The sequence below is a fragment of the Lotus japonicus genome, chromosome 2 (genome assembly GCF_012489685.1).
Source record: "Lotus japonicus ecotype B-129 chromosome 2, LjGifu_v1.2".
Taxonomy (NCBI): Eukaryota; Viridiplantae; Streptophyta; class Magnoliopsida; order Fabales; family Fabaceae; genus Lotus; species Lotus japonicus.
The window spans coordinates 7326812-7344350 of record NC_080042.1 but is presented as its reverse complement, the minus strand read 5'-3'; the positions used below and the strand labels follow the sequence as shown (position 1 = coordinate 7344350).

The 17539-nt window shown below is 40.6% G+C and overlaps 1 protein-coding gene across 2 annotated transcripts in view; it reads left to right on the top strand.

Moving 5' to 3' along the window:
* The window catches only part of LOC130737482 (uncharacterized), a 43924-nt gene that overhangs the window by 1916 nt on the left and 24469 nt on the right, over window positions 1-17539 (top strand). The window contains exon 3 of one of the 2 annotated variants that reach the window (XM_057589264.1): window positions 189-6172. In XM_057589264.1, the coding sequence (XP_057445247.1) occupies window positions 189-6172 (5984 nt within the window). Of the gene's footprint in view, window positions 1-115; window positions 6173-17539 lie in introns of both variants that reach the window. The other variant, XM_057589265.1, reaches the window with a different exon arrangement.

The window sequence follows — 17539 nt, the reverse complement described above, 5'->3', positions numbered from 1 at the left end:
ATGTGTTCAGTTAAACATCTTTTCTGCGAACATGAACATAATTGAAAGTGGCGGCTTATTTTACAACATTATAGTTCATCAAGCCCTGCAATCAATCTTACCACATCTTTTCCAGTTTCTTTTTTGAAGGTCTTTGTTGATATATCTCCATGGTCCATCCCTCATATTGCCATGTATGGTTTTTACAGAACGATGTTCTAAGGACTGGTCAAGCATTCTGTTTCCTTCCACTGCCTGTTAGAACTGGACTTAGTGTACAAGTCAATGGATTCTTTGAGGTCTCATCAAACCGTCGTGGCATTTGGTATGGGGATGACATGGACAGAAGTGGAAAAGTTCGTTCTATCTGGAATAGGCTTCTTCTGGAAGACCTGGTGGCTCCTGCTTTTGTACATATGCTGCATGGCGTAAAAGAATTGTTAGGTCCAACAGATATTTACTATTCTTTATGGCCTACTGGTTCTTTTGAAGAGCCGTGGAGCATTTTGGTTCAACAAATATACATAAACATTTGTAATGCTCCAGTTATCTATTCAAATCTAGGCGGAGGAAGATGGGTATCACCAAGTGAAGCCTTTCTTCATGATGAAAAGTTCACCAAAAGCAAGGACCTTAGTTTGGCCTTGATGCAACTGGGAATGCCAGTTGTGCATTTGCCTAATTCATTGTTTGACATGCTTTTAAAATATAATTCCAGCAAGGTGATTACTCCTGGTACAGTACGTCAGTTTCTTAGGGAGTGTGAATCATGCAATCATTTGAGCAGAGCGCACAAGCTTCTATTATTGGAATATTGCCTAGAAGATTTGGTTGACGATGATGTTGGTAAAGCGGCATATAATCTGCCCTTACTTCCTTTAGCAAACGGCAATTTTGCATCTTTTTTGGAAGCATCTAAAGGAATTCCTTATTTCATCTGTGATGAATTAGAATACAAGCTGCTGGAGCCAGTTTCTGATAGAGTAATCGATCAGAGCATTCCTCCCAATATATTGACCAGACTCTCTGGTATTGCGATGTCCTCAAATACCAATATTGCTCTTTTCAGCATTCACCATTTTGCCCATTTATTCCCTGTGTTTATGCCAGATGACTGGAAATATAAATGTAAAGTGTTCTGGGATCCAGATTCCTGTCAAAAGCCCACATCATCATGGTTTGTGTTATTCTGGCAATATCTAGGAAAGCAGAGTGAAATATTGCCACTATTTAAGGATTGGCCAATTTTACCATCTACATCTGGACATCTGTTAAGACCTTCCAGACAATTGAAAATGATAAATGGAAGCACTCTCTCTGATACTGTACAAGATATCCTTGTGAAAATTGGATGTCATATATTGAAGCCAGGTTATGTAGTTGAACATCCAGATTTATTTAGTTATTTATGTGGTGGAAATGCAGCAGGTGTTTTGGAATCAATTTTTAATGCATTTTCAAGTGCTGAGAATATGCAAGTTTCATTTAGTAGTCTGATAGCTGAAGAGCGAAATGAACTCCGCAGATTTCTTCTTGACCCTCAATGGTATGTTGGACACTCTATGGATGAATTTAACATAAGGTTTTGCAGGAGATTACCTATATATCAAGTCTATCACAGAGAGCCTACTCAAGATTCTCAGTTCTCTGACTTAGAAAATCCTCGAAAGTACTTACCACCATTGGATGTGCCGGAGTTTATTCTGGTTGGCATTGAGTTCATTGTCAGATCCTCAAATACTGAAGAGGATATTTTGTCAAGATATTATGGAGTTGAAAGAATGGGTAAAGCACAATTTTATAAGAAACATGTTTTTGATAGAGTCGGGGAGTTGCAAGCTGAGGATCGTGATAGCATAATGTTATCTGTTCTACAAAATTTGCCACTTTTGTCTCTTGAGGATGCATCTATCAGGGACTTGTTAAGAAATTTGAAATTTATCCCAACAGTCATTGGTACTCTGAAGTGTCCTTCAGTTTTATATGATCCTAGGAATGAGGAAATATATGCATTACTAGAAGACTCTGATAGTTTCCCTTCTGGTGTTTTCCGAGAATCTGAAACCCTTGATATTATGCGAGGACTGGGCCTAAAAACTTCTGTGTCTCCAGATACTGTTTTAGAAAGTGCTCGATGTATAGAGCATTTGATGCATGAAGATCAACAAAAGGCATATTTAAAAGGGAAAGTGCTTTTCTCTTACCTAGAAGTTAATGCATTGAAGTGGCTTCCTGATAAATTTGATGATAAAAAAGGAGCAGTTAACCGAGTTTTGTTTCAAGCAGCAACTGCTTTCAGGTCTCGCAACACAAAATCTGATATTGAGAAGTTCTGGAATGATCTGCAACTGATTTCCTGGTGCCCAGTTTTGGTCTCTCCTCCATTTCACTCATTACCATGGCCAGTTGTGTCATCAATGGTTGCTCCTCCAAAAGTTGTTAGGCCACCAAATGATTTGTGGCTAGTTTCAGCTGGCATGCGGATACTGGATGGTGAGTGCTCTTCCACGGCATTATTATATTGCCTAGGATGGATGTGTCCGCCAGGAGGAGGTGTAATTGCTGCCCAACTACTTGAGCTTGGAAAAAATAATGAGATTGTGACTGATCAAGTTCTTAGGCAGGAATTAGCACTGGCAATGCCCAGGATATACTCAATACTGACAGGAATGATAGGTTCAGATGAGATCGAGATTGTAAAAGCTGTTCTTGAAGGTTGTCGGTGGATTTGGGTGGGAGATGGATTTGCAACCTCTGATGAGGTGGTCCTTGATGGTCCTCTTCATTTGGCTCCATATATACGTGTTATCCCAGTTGACTTGGCAGTTTTCAAAAATTTGTTTCTAGAACTTGGTATTCGTGAATTCTTGCAGCCTTCTGACTATGTTAATATTCTTTTTAGGATGGCTAATAAAAAAGGATCATCTCCTCTTGACACACAGGAGATTAGGGCTGTCATGCTTATAGTGCATCATCTAGCTGAAGTTTACCTTCACGGACAGAAAGTCCAGCTCTATCTGCCAGATGTGTCAGGTAGACTATTTCTTGCTGGTGACTTGGTCTATAATGATGCCCCCTGGTTGCTTGGGTCAGAAGATCCTGATGGTTCATTTGGCAATGCACCCTCTGTGACCTGGAATGCTAAGAGGACAGTTCAAAAATTTGTGCATGGGAACATTTCTAACGATGTAGCTGAAAAGTTGGGAGTCCGTTCTCTTCGCAGGATGTTACTGGCTGAGAGTGCAGATTCAATGAATTTTGGTTTGTCTGGTGCTGCGGAGGCTTTTGGACAGCATGAGGCTTTGACAACAAGGCTTAAGCATATTCTTGAAATGTATGCTGATGGGCCTGGGACTCTATTTGAGCTGGTACAAAATGCAGAGGATGCTGGAGCTTCTGAAGTAATATTTCTTTTGGATAAATCTCAGTATGGGACCTCTTCTGTTCTTTCTCCTGAAATGGCTGATTGGCAAGGTCCTGCTTTATACTGTTTTAATGATTCTGTTTTTACTCCACAAGATCTTTATGCAATTTCTCGTATTGGTCAAGAAAGTAAACTTGAGAAGGCTTTTGCAATTGGAAGATTTGGACTAGGATTTAATTGTGTCTACCACTTTACAGACATCCCCATGTTTGTTTCTGGAGAAAATATTGTAATGTTTGACCCTCATGCAAGTAATTTGCCAGGGATATCTCCTTCCCACCCTGGTTTGCGAATTAAGTTTGCGGGACGGAAGATTTTGGAGCAATTTCCTGATCAATTTTCTTCACTGCTACATTTTGGCTGTGATTTGCAACACCCCTTTCCTGGTACTCTATTCCGATTCCCTCTGAGAACTGCAGGTGTTGCCTCCCGGAGCCAAATTAAAAAGGAAGTTTATACACCTGAAGACGTCAGATCTCTCTTTGCAGCTTTTTCTGAGGTTGTTTCTGAAACATTACTTTTCCTGCGTAATGTGAAATCTATCTCTATTTTTCTGAAAGAAGGAACAGGACATGAAATGCGACTACTGCACCGTGTAAGCAGAGCCTCTCTTGGTGAGTCTGAAATTGGATCTGCTGAAGTCCAGGATGTGTTCAACTTTTTCAAGGAAGATAGACTTGTTGGAATGAATAGGGCTCAGTTTCTGAAGAAACTTAGCCTGTCTATTGACAGAGACTTGCCTTATAAATGTCAGAAGATCCTGATTACAGAGCAAGGCACACATGGTCGTAACTCACACTATTGGATAATGACAGAATGTTTAGGTGGTGGGAATGTTTTAAAGGGAACATCTGAAGCATCCACTAGTAACTCTCACAATTTTGTTCCTTGGGCATGTGTTGCTGCATATTTGAATTCTGTTAAGCATGGTGAGGACCTAGTTGATAGTGCAGAGGTGGAGGATGATTGTCTGGTTTCTTCTGATCTGTTTCAATTTGCTAGTTTGCCTATGCATCCACGGGAAAATTTTGAAGGTCGTGCATTCTGCTTTTTGCCTTTACCGATCAGTACTGGTCTTCCTGCTCATGTAAATGCATACTTTGAATTATCATCAAATCGCAGGGATATCTGGTTTGGTTCTGATATGACAGGAGGTGGAAGAAAACGCTCTGACTGGAATATTTACCTCCTTGAAAATGTTGTTGCTCCTGCCTATGGTCGTTTGCTTGAGAAGGTAGCATTAGAAATTGGCCCTTGCTATTTGTTCTTCTCATTGTGGCCGAAGACATTAGGGTTAGAACCTTGGGCATCAGTAATACGGAAACTTTACCAATTTGTTGCTGAATTTAATCTCCGTGTATTATATACTGAAGCTAGAGGAGGTCAGTGGATATCAACCAAACACGCTATATTTCCCGATTTTTCTTTCCCCAAGGCAGATGAGCTTATAAAAGCATTGTCTGGTGCATCTCTACCTGTCATAACTCTTCCACAGTCACTTTTAGAAAGATTTATGGAAATCTGTCCGTCATTGCATTTTCTGAAGCCTAAGCTTTTACGGACACTGTTAATCCGAAGGAAGCGTGAATTTAAGGACAGGGATGCAATGATTTTGACACTTGAATATTGCTTACATGACTTCGAAGAATCCATGCAGTTTGATACACTCGGTGGCTTGCCTTTGTTACCACTTGCGGATGGTTCCTTTACATCAATTGAGATGAAGGGGATTGGAGAAAGAGTTTACATTGCACGTGGTGATGAGTATGGCCTTCTGAGAGATTCTATTCCTCATCAACTTGTAGATTGTGTTATTCCAAAAGAAGTTCATAGAAAACTTTGTTACATTGCCCAAACAGATAGCACAAATATTTCTTTCTTGTCATGCCAATTGCTTGAGAAACTTCTTGTGAAATTACTCCCTGTGGAGTGGCAACATGCTTCACTAGTAAGTTGGACTCCTGGTATTCATGGCCAACCGAGTTTAGAATGGTTGCAACTACTTTGGAACTATCTTAAAGCAAATTGTGATGATCTTTTAATGTTTTCTAAGTGGCCTATTTTGCCTGTTGGGGATGACTGCTTGATACAGTTAAAACCAAATTTGAATGTGATAAAAAATGACGGATGGAGTGAGAAGATGTCTTCTTTGTTGGTGAAGGTTGGATGTTTATTCTTGAGACCTGATTTGCAATTAGATCACCCTAAATTGGAATGCTTTGTGCAATCACCAACAGCAAGAGGTGTACTAAATGTCTTTCTTGCTGTTGCTGGGGAGCCACAGAAGATTGAAGGGATTTTTACAGATGCATCTGATGGGGAGCTTCATGAACTTCGGAGTTTTATTCTCCAGTCGAAGTGGTTCTCTGAAGAGCAAATTGATAGATCACATGTTGAAACCATTAAACACCTCCCAATGTTCGAGTCATACAAAAGCAGAAAATTAGTAAGTTTGATTAAGCCTATCAAATGGCTTGGTCCTACGGGTGTTGGTGAAGACCTTTTAAATGATAGCTTCATAAGAACTGAATCTGATATGGAACGAGTCATTATGCGAAGGTATTTAGAGATAAAAGAACCCACAAGAGTGGAATTCTACAAAGATCACATATTCAATCGCATGTCGGAGTTCCTTTTGAAGCCAGAAGTTGTTTCATCCATTCTGAATGACGTACAGCTTTTGATTAAAGAGGATATTTCTCTCAAGTCTTCACTTTCTGCTGTATCATTTGTTCTTGCAGCCGACGGGTCTTGGCAACAACCATCTAGGTAATGTTATATTTTATTTTATTTATTTTTATTTTCCAGTAAATCTCTCATAAATAGGATGTCTTCCTTTATATATGATAAAAACCTTTCCTGTGGTTTTACTGCTAAATGTTATTGGTGCAACAAGAAAGTAATTTAGCATGTTTGCAATGATGAACTAGGAATGACATCATTAATTGCACTAGTGACAAAGTGATAAATGTTGTAGCAATATAATATAATATAATATCATACATGGTCTTCACCCAACAAACTTTTGGGATAATTGGTTTATGACATGGTATCAGAGCCTCTATGACCAAGTGCTTTAGATTTCGATCCTGTTAAAAAAAAATAGGGTGACTGGTTCTGTAAAACAGGTGTTTGCAACCTATTAATAAGATAATTTGCAGTAAGGAATGCATGATCCCAGAACTTAAAGGGTATATTAGCACGAGAACGTAGGGACAAGCCAATTTCAACTATGTGATGATGTTTGTGCTCAACACTCCCAAGTGGAGGCTCAAATAAGTCCCACATTCGGTAGATTAACTAGTGTACAAAGTGTATATATGATAAAGGACACACACACCCATGCTGTAAGCTTAGGGTTACCGCTGGACCTGCCGGGAAAATCACCACGGCCGCGAAAATCACCACGTCCATCATAGGATTGGTTAGCAGAATGCGGTGTGGAGCATGAATGCGATGACTGAGAACTCAAATTTGGCTGATTCTGCAGATAAGAAGCAGCAAAATTCTCTGTTGAAGGCGGTGCATGAGCAAGATTCACAGAGGCATCACCAATCTGCTTCTTACGTGTTAAAATATAATATAAAACCATTCATGTGGCCCGTACCCAATAACTTAAGTTCTTGGGATAATTGGTTGCTTGACATGACGCATACGTTCAAGCCTTGCATCATGCGCGATAAGCATTGCTTTAATTTTGGAATAAAACAATGATTCTCACAATTGTAGATAATCGGCTGAAGAGAACTACATTCCTCTGGAAGACTGTCAAAAATCACTCCAAGATGATCGCTATAGGGCACTGAACCTGCAATCGAAAAAATAGTGTTGACAATAGTCTTTATCCGCTTCAAGTATTCTGAAATCAATTTTGGTCCCTTCGAGATAGTCTTGAATTTAGAACGAAGCTGAGAATATTGAGCTTGATTGTGCGCATGGAAGAAATTGTTGATTTCTCCCATAACTGCCACAATTGAGTGCAATGAAGGAAGAACAGAATCAGACAAAGAAGAAAGAAGCGATGTGAACAAGGCTGAATACTGTTGCTCCTTATCTGAAAAGAGAGGATTCACCGTAGCACTCACACGATCTTCCTCAGTCAAAAACCGAGGAGGAATCTCAGAACTGACAATGAATCGTTGAAGTTTGTGAGTTCAAATCACTTCTTCAACTTGTTGATGCCAGGAGAAAGAATTGGTTTCATTTCATCAAGTTTGAAACCAATAGTATGAGAAAACGAAACTGGTGAAGAAGAAACACCTTGATTCGTTGCAGCGACAAAGGGATTTGAGACAGAAGCCATGGAAGAGGATCGAAAACTTGCTCTGATACCATATTAGAAAACAGTATTTTGGAAAAGAAAGAAATGTAACTGAATCTTGTATATTGATAAAGCTAACTGAATCATCCAAGTGAAACTCTTATATTTAGAGCTGGAAAACAACATAACCGCCTAAAGCACAAATGCTAGCTAGTGCTAACACATAACAGAAACTAACTACAAATTAATTAATTATAACATAACTCTCAAGAATTAGGGTAGAATGAATTGATTTCATTGAACTATGCTGAGAATACATCAGTCATATATACAAGGCTAGAAAGCTATTTTAGGAAATCCAATAACACCTATACAATCAGATCCCTATGATTAAGAGATATTTCCCTCATACACTATAATTGTAATATGCTAAATAAGGAAGTAAGACAACTAATAAAACACTGATTCTGACAGAAATAATACAGCTAATATAACAGATTCTAACACTCCCCCTCAAGCTGGTGAATAGGTATTCTCCATTCCCAGCTTGGAAACAAACTTCTCAAAGCTGTTGCTATTCAGCCCCTTCGTTAGAATATCTGCAAGGTTGTCTTGTGAGGAGACATATGGAGTGCAGATCAGGCCACTGTCTAATTTTTCTTTGATAAAATGTCTGTCAACTTTAATATGTTTGGTTCTATCATGCTGCACTGGGTTATGAGCTATGCTAATAGCAGATTTGTTATCACAATAAAGTCTCATTGGTTCATCCAACTTTATTCTCAAGTCTTCCAAGATGATCTTCAGCCACAGTAGTTCACATATCCCTTGTGCCATTGCCCTGAACTCTGCTTCAGCACTGGATCTAGCCACCACAGTTTGTTTTTTACTCTTCCAAGTCACAAGATTCCCTCCAAGGAAAGTGCAATATCCTGTAGTCGACCTCCTATCCACAATCGACCCTGCATAGTCTGCATCTGTATATGCTTCAAGACTTACACTCCTATTCCGTTCAAACAGAATTCCCCTGCCTGGGGTTCCTTTCAAATATTGCACAATTCTTAGTGCAGCCTGTAAGTGAACCTCCTTCGGTTGGTGCATGAATTGGCTGACTAGACTCACAGCGAATGCAACATCAGGTCTAGTGTGAGATAAATATATCAGTCTACCAACTAGTCTTTGATACATTTCCTTGTCAACTACAGTATCTTCTTCTGCATTTCCCAACTTCAGGTTTGGATCAATTGGTGTACTTGCAGGCTTGCATGCTGTCTTACCAGTCTCTTTCAACAAATCAGTGATGTATTTTTGTTGAGATATGAAGATTCCCTTTTTAGAATGGGCCACTTCAATTCCCAAAAAATACTTCAATTTTCCCAAGGTCTTAATTTCAAATTCCTTGGCTAGATGTTGGCTTAACAGTTGTTGCTCCTCCTCATCATCACCTGTCATTATAATGTCATCCACATAAACCAGTAACACTGTTACTCCCCCTGACTTAGAGTGTTTAATGAACAAAGTATGGTCTCCTTGACTTTGTTTGAAGCCCAGACCTATCATAACTTTAGTAAACCTTCCAAACCATGCACGTGGTGATTGTTTCAGCCCATACAATGCCTTTTTTAGCTTGCAAACAGTGTTGACAGTGGTTTTTCCACCATATCCAGGGGGCAATTCCATGTAAATCTCCTCTTCGAGTTCTCCATGGAGGAATGCATTTTTAACATCAAATTGTTGCAAGTTCCAACCATAATTAGCAGCTAGAGATAATATCACCCTAACTGTATTCATTTTTGCAACTGGAGCAAATGTTTCCATGTAATCCACTCCATAAGTTTGAGTGAATCCCTTTGCTACTAACCTTGCTTTATATCTCTCAATGGATCCATTAGCCTTGTATTTTATAGTATATACCCACTTGCATCCTACTGGTTTTTTCCCATTTGGGAGAGCAACCAAATCCCTGGTGCTATTCTTTTCTAATGCCTCCATTTCCAAGTCCATGGCTTGTTTCCATTTCCTATCAGTCAATGCCTCAGATAAGGAGGTAGGTGTGGTTGTAGTGTTTAGGCTTGTGAGGAAGGCTTTATGGGTTGGTGAGAAGTTTTTAAAGGATATGTAATTGACTAGAGGGTAAAGTGGCTTGGTGGTACATTTCCTAGTCTTCTTCCTAAGAGCAATTGGAATATCTAGGTCCTCATGGAGTGGTGCTGAACTGGATTCGGGTTCCTGTACAGTTTGGAAATCAGAGGTTGATTCAGTGGAGATTAAAGGATCAAGGGTAGTTACCTCATGTAATGTTGGGTTGGATTCTTGGACATGGACAGATTCTGGAATGGCCTTTGTCTTCTTTGAATAAACCAGCTTTTTCCCAAATCTTACATCAGTTCCATCTTGAGTGGACTTAGTGGGTTGAGCCTCTTTCCCAGAAGTTGTCCCCTTCTCAGAAGTTGTTACACTTCTAGTCCCTACTTCTGGTCCTAAACTTAAGTCAGGGAACATAAGGAGATCATCTTCCTTTCTTGTATTCTCCCCTTGAAGATGATCTTGGTGGAAGTAACTTTCTTGCTCAAAAAAGGTGACATCTCTGGACACAGAGAATTTTTTGGATGGTCGTTGATAGCATTTATATCCCTTTTGTGTGGATGAGTATCATATGAAGACACATTTTAAGGTGTTGAAAATCTTCAACTGAATTTCATTGATTGAAAAGATGATGAATACAAGAGAGATTACAGTATTTATACTATGAGATTTGTTAGCTTGCAGAAGAAGCTAACTCTAACTAACCTTGACAGCTAAGCTTTGACAGCTAAGCATGTAACTAACTCTCTAACAAACCTGCCAGCTAGGCATAACTAACTGAACAGAACACAGTCAGCATTTACCTAATAACACTAAACAGTAACACTAACATAGCAGTAACTATATTACTCTAATAGGCCCCCTCAAACTCAAGGTGGGGGAGAAAGTGATTTCTCAATCACATTGAGTTTGTCACGAAGAGTTTCAAAACGAAGTGGTGATAGAGCCTTGGTAAACAAATCTGCCAGCTGATCAACAGAAGGAATGTGATGCACAAAAAGAGACTTGTTGAGAACTTTTTCCCTCACAAAGAAGATGTCAAGCTCCATATGTTTAGTGCGAGTGTGAAGAACTGGGTTATGAGTCAAAGCCACTGCACCCATGTTATCACAAAACACCCTAGGAGGAGAAAAAGGAATCTGCAACTCCTGCAAAAGAGACTGAACCCACAACAGTTCAGCAGAGGTATTAGCTAGGCTCCTGTATTCGGCTTCAGTACTCGATCTAGCCACCAGGGTTTGCTTCTTGGAGCTCCAAGAGACAAGGTTTGGACCAAAAAAGACACAAGAGCCTGAGGTGGATCTCCTGTCATCAGGATCTGATCCCCAATCTGCATCACAAAAGGCCACAAGAGGGACTGGAGTGTGCAAACTACAAGGCTTGAGGTGCAGGCCATGAAAGAGAGTACCCTTAAGGTATCTTAGGATTCTTTTAACAGCCTTCCAATGCTCTTCTAGAGGCTGACTTAGAAACTGACAGACCTTGTTAACTGCAAAGCTGATCTCAGGTCTTGTTAAAGTTGCATATTGGAGAGCACCAACTATTGATCTATAGAGAGTTGGGTCAGCAAAGTAATCTGCTCCATATTTGCTGAGTTTTGCTCCACTAACCATGGGAGTAGAGATCCCCTTGGCCTCTCCCATTTCTGCCCTTTCAAGAAGGTCAGTTATATATTTAGTTTGTGTCAAAAGCAAGGACCTGTCCTGAAGATGATGCACCTGAACACCAAGAAAGTAGTCAAGTTGGCCTAATTGCTTCAAGGAAAATTCAGAGTTGAGGTTCTGCACTACTTTCTGAACCAGAGGCAAGGAATTGCCTGTAATGATAATATCATCTACATAGACTAGTATGTAGATGCAGCAAGTTGGAGTGTAGAAAGTGAAGAGAGATGGATCACATCTACTTGGTTTAAAACCATACTTCACAAGGGCTGACTTCAATCTGTCAAACCAAGCTCTTGGGGCCTGTTTAAGGCCATAAAGAGCTTTGTTAAGTCTGCAAACAAGAGATTTGTCTTCATGCTGAAATCCACTTGGTTGCTGCATGTATACCTCCTCTTGAAGAGCTCCATTTAAAAAGGCATTATTCACATCAAGTTGATGAATATGCCACCTCTTAGTAATGGCCAGGGAAAGAATGAGCCTAATAGTTATAGGCTTCACCACAGGGGAAAAGGTTTCTGAATAATCAAACCCCTTGACTTGATGGTAACCTTTGGCCACAAGTCTGGCCTTATACCTATTGATGGTGCCATCTGCATTTTCCTTCACCCTAAAAACCCATTTACAACCAATTGGCTTCCTATCCCTGGGAAGTGGAACCAATGTCCATGTATTGTTAGCAAGCAATGCATCATATTCAGCCTTCATTGCAGCTAACCACTTAGGATCTTTGAGTGCTTGCTTGGTGGTAGCTGGTTCAGCTTGAGTAAGCAGTAAAGTTGGAAATAATCTGGGCATGACTATGCCAGATTTAGCTCTTGTCTGCATAGGGTGAGTATTTCCCACTGGCTGAGGAAGAGGAGCAGAAGAGGAAGAACCAGTTGAAGCTACTTCAGTGGCAGTAGCTGCTGGTGTAGGTGGAGATTGTTGCTGAACAGAAGCTTCAGCCTGAGAAGAATTCCCAGAAGAAGAGGCTGCAACCGAGTCTTGACCTTGAAAGGGCTGCTGGTGCTGAACAGGAACTTGAGAAGCTAAAACAGGAATTTCTGAAGTGATTCCATGTGCAGATGAATCAGACCCAGCAGAGGAAAACAGGGTAGGATAGGGGAATTTAACTTCATCAAAAATAACATCCCTTGACACAAAAATCCTACCATCACCATCCATGCATTTGTACCCTTGATGAGATGATGAGTAACCAACAAACACACATTCCTTGGACCTGAGTGACAGCTTAGAGTGTGTATAAGGCCTTAAGTGAGGGTAACAAGCACAACCAAACACCCTAAGTATCTTGTAATCAGGAAGAGTCTTGAACAACTTGAAATAAGGACTCTCATTGGCCAAAACAGTAGTAGGAAGACGATTAATAAGAAAAACTGCAGCCAGGAATGCATGATCCCAATATTGAGAAGGCATTTTAGCAAAGGCAAGTAATGAAAGGCCAGTTTCTATGATATGGCGATGCTTCCTTTCAACACTACCATTTTGATGGTGTGTGTAGGGGCAAGTCAATCTATGTACTATGCCAAGCTTAGCAAAATGAGATTGTAAAGGTTTAAATTCAGTGCCATTATCTGTTTGGACAGCCTTAATTTTCAGATTAAATCTTAACTCTACCATAGCTTGGAACTGAAGAAAAACAGAGGAAGTTTCAGATTTGTGCCTAAGTGGATAAATCCATGTGAAACGAGAGTAAGCATCAACACAAGTTAAAAAGTAAGAGTAACCACAAGAAGACTCAATGGAGGAAGGGCCCCATAAGTCAGCAAAAACAAGCTCTAAAGGTGTAGCATAAACAGTAGTAGAAGAGGAAGAGGGTAACTTGTGAGACTTTGCTACACAACAAGCTGAACATTTAGAAAATTTTGCTTTATTAGACAAGGATATATTACATTTGGACAAAGCAGAATGTAAAGCCTCATGATGAGGATGACCTAGCCTACAATGCCACAAATCATAGGCAGTAGGATCTACATTATTAACAGAAGACACAAGAGAAAATGAACTAGCACTAGGTACACTTGAAGATGAACTAGCACTAGATACATTTGACAAAGGAACTGAAACAGAGAAGACAGATGGAGCAGCTACTGGTGAAACAGATGTAGATGAAACAGATGAAGCTGGAGGAAGGGTTGGAACATGCATCCCTTCAAAATTGTATAAACCATCAGGACCAACAGTTCCTTTGAGCAAAACCCTAGAAGTTTCCTGACATTTGACAACACAATAGGATGAGTGAAACTCAAAAAAGACATGATTATCTCGAGCAAACTTGCTTACACTAACTAAGTTCTTTGTGATGTTAGGAACTAGAAGCAAATTATTCATAGTGAGTGTGGTGTGTTTATGATAAGGAGATGGAAAAGAGGCATGTCCAACAGAAATAATAGGCAAACCTTGTCCATTTCCCATGTAGATATGATCATTACCATTTAGGGAAACACTGTCAGAAACAACTGAGGCATCATTGGTAACATGATGTGTAGCTCCAGAATCTGGAAACCATGAGCTAAGATTCGCTGCAGCAGGAGTGTGAGAACCAGTAGTAGATGAAGTAGGTCCAGTAAGCATAGCCTGTGGAGCTCTAACTGGAGGATTTCCAGGTCTTGATCCACCAGAAAACTGAGAAGAGTTCCACTGTGAACCTCCAGATGGTTGGAAACCAAACTGCTGAGCAAAATTTCCCATGCCTAAACCTTGAGGAAATTGACCAAACATGTTTGGAAAGCCTCCATACTGTGATGTACCAAACTGAGAAGGTACACCAAACTGTGGAACACCACAAAAGGGAGAGAATCCAAACTGAGGCATCATCTGAGAATGCATAGGTAGTGGCATACCAAAACCAGTTGGCTGCATGCCAAACATGCCAGTAGAACCAGTAGAACCAGATGATGAACCGCGATGATAGCAAACACTAGCATCATGCCCATACTTCTTGCAAATCTGGCATTGAACACTTCGATTTCCTCCTCTTCCACCGCGAGAGTTGTTACTGCCATTGCGACCACCATAACCACCACGAGAACCACCATAACTGCCGCGATTATCATAGGAACGATCATCGTAGGTGTTTTCAGAGGAACATGAAGCATAGTTAGCCTCAGAGGTCGCCGGCGACGACGTTGATGAAGAAGACGACGACGCCGGTGCAGGTTGCGTCGCCGGTGGCGCAGCTTGAGAAAGGAGCGCTGACGGAGGATTCGCACTCAACTGACGCGTGCGAGAACGCTCAAGACGCGCTTCATGCGCGATAACCATAGCTTCAGCTTGCGAGATCGTGCAAGGGAACTCGCGACTGTAGATGATAGTCATGAGATGACTATATTCATCGGGAAGACCATCAAAAATCGCTTCAAGGTGCTCGCGAAACGATACAGGATCTCCGATCGAGATCAGAGCATTGACGATGGCCTTGATTCGCTTGAGGAACTCAGACGCAGTCTTTGATCCCTTGGTTATGGATCTCAATTCCGATCGCAACTGCGTCGATTGTGCAAGCGATTGTGCTTGAAAGAAATCAAGCACAGCTTCCCAGATCTGCCAGGACTGAGTGCAGTTGACAACAGTTGGAAGCACTGATGAAGACAGAGACGAGAGAAGCCAGGTGAACAAAGCAGAATCCTGTTGATCCCATACCTGATATGCAGGATTCTCTACTGCATTCACGCGATCCTCCTCACTGAGAAATCGAGGAGGAATATCAGGATGAACAAGAAAATTCTGCAATCGATGAGTTCTAACGATGCCTTCAACGTGCTGCTTCCATGAGAGAAAATTGGAATCATCAAGCTTCAGAACAAGCTTGTGAACCAGAGAAGAAGAGGCCAATTGTGGTTGAAGAACCGCAACTGGAACAGGAACTGCAGTTTCTTGTGCATGACCTTCATCAGCCATGGTGATTGAAGAAGAAAGAAGAAAAACGAAAATCTAGAGAGAGAGATCTTCAAGGATCGTACTCAGCTCTTGATACCATGTTGAAAATCTTCAACTGAATTTCATTGATTGAAAAGATGATGAATACAAGAGAGATTACAGTATTTATACTATGAGATTTGTTAGCTTGCAGAAGAAGCTAACTCTAACTAACCTTGACAGCTAAGCTTTGACAGCTAAGCATGTAACTAACTCTCTAACAAACCTGCCAGCTAGGCATAACTAACTGAACAGAACACAGTCAGCATTTACCTAATAACACTAAACAGTAACACTAACATAGCAGTAACTATATTACTCTAATATAAGGCTTTAGGATCAAGTTTACCTCTATCACCACTGTGGACATGGATAAAAGATACACACCCAAATATTTTTGGAACAAGTTGATTGGATGTGGACACATTAGGATAGAAAGAGGACAGAACCTCCATAGGACTTTTTGAGGCTAGAATACTAGAAGGTAGTCTATTAATTAAATAACATGCAGTGAGAACAGCCTCCCCCCAAAACCTTTTAGGAACCTTATGTTGAAAAAGAAGAGCCCGAGTTTGGTCTAATAGGTGCCCATTTTTCCTCTCAGCAATCCCATTTTGTTGAGGTGTTTTGACACAAGATGATTCATGAATGATACCTTCCTTTTGACAAAAGGAAATAAGCTCATGATTAAAGTAATCTTTGGCATTATCGGATCTGATCCTCTTAATGCTAACACCAAACTGATTTTTTACCATGGAGAAAAAATGTTGGACCACAGAGCTGACTTCGGACTTTTGTTTTAGTAAGAAAACCCATGTGACCCGAGTACAATCATCTATAAAGGTAAGGAACCAACGGGCACCAGAAACATTTGGGACATTTGAGGGACCCCACACATTAGTATGAATTAAATAGAAGGGGAAAGTGCTCATATTATTACTAACTGGAAAAGGTACACGCTTGTGCTTAGCAAGCTCACACACTTCACAATGAAGACTCTCCACATCTAATTTGCTAAAAAAGGGAAGGGAATAACAATTTTATGACTCTAAAGGAAGGATGTCCAAGACGACAATGATGTAGGAGGACCTTCTCCTTGTTGGTCTTTATTGAATCAGAGAAAAAAGACTTGCTATTTTGTAGGTCTAGTGGCAGATTCGGGCTGTCCAAGTAATAAAGGCCATTCCATTTTCTAGCATGTCCAATCGTCCTCCCCGAGTGCTTGTCCTGCAGCATACAAGCATCGTCATAAAAAACAACAATACATGATAGGTCTTTTATGAGTTTTTTTATGGAAATCAGACTGACGGATAGTTTAGGGATATGAAGGACATTTTTAAGGGTTTTGGATGGGCTTATTTCAACTTCTCCTTGACCTGCTGCAGTCATCAGAGTGCCATCTGCTGTGGATATTTTCTTATTGCTAGGGCAAGGGGTGTAAGAGGAGAAATGTTTAGGTAGGGGTGTCATGTGGTCAGTAGCCCCAGAGTCCAGTATCCAATATTGGTTATATTGTTTATCTGAGGCATTAAGTCCAAAAGAAAAAGGAAACTCTCCAAACGTACCTGAATATGCTAGAGAACAACTACCTGTTGGTTTATCCAACTTGTTGAGGAGCGATCTCATTTTCTCTAGATCATCCTGGTTAAGTTGAATCAATCCTCCTTTATTTTCTTCACTGGTTCCAGCAGCTACGTGCGCATGTCCTCCCTTTCTTGTGTTGTCTCCTTTTTTTCCCCACTCCCTATCTCGGTTTTGGGGCCCCCACTCTCTACTAGGTGGCTTTCCATACAACTTCCAGCAATTCTCACGAGTGTGGCGAGGCCTGTTGCAGTTGGTACACCACACTCCTTCACCTTTCTTCTCCATATTGCTTATTCCCCCTTTTTTCTGATCTGCCATCATGGCCGAGACCCCGGAAGCTTTCATGGCTGAATTTTCCACAGTTGGGGTTTCTAGCATTACTCCCCTTCTGCTTTCTTCACTTCTGACCATAGCTACTACTTCATTAATTCCTGGAACTTTTTCTTTTTCGAGGATCTGGGCTCTCACTTGATCAAAATCAGAGTTAAGCCCAACCAAGAAATCATAGACTCTATCTTGCTCAATATACTCTTTGAGCATTGCTGAATCTGCTGGGCACTTGGCTTTTATGACCCTGTAATGATCTAACTCCATCCACAGTGATTTGAGTTGATTGGCGTACTC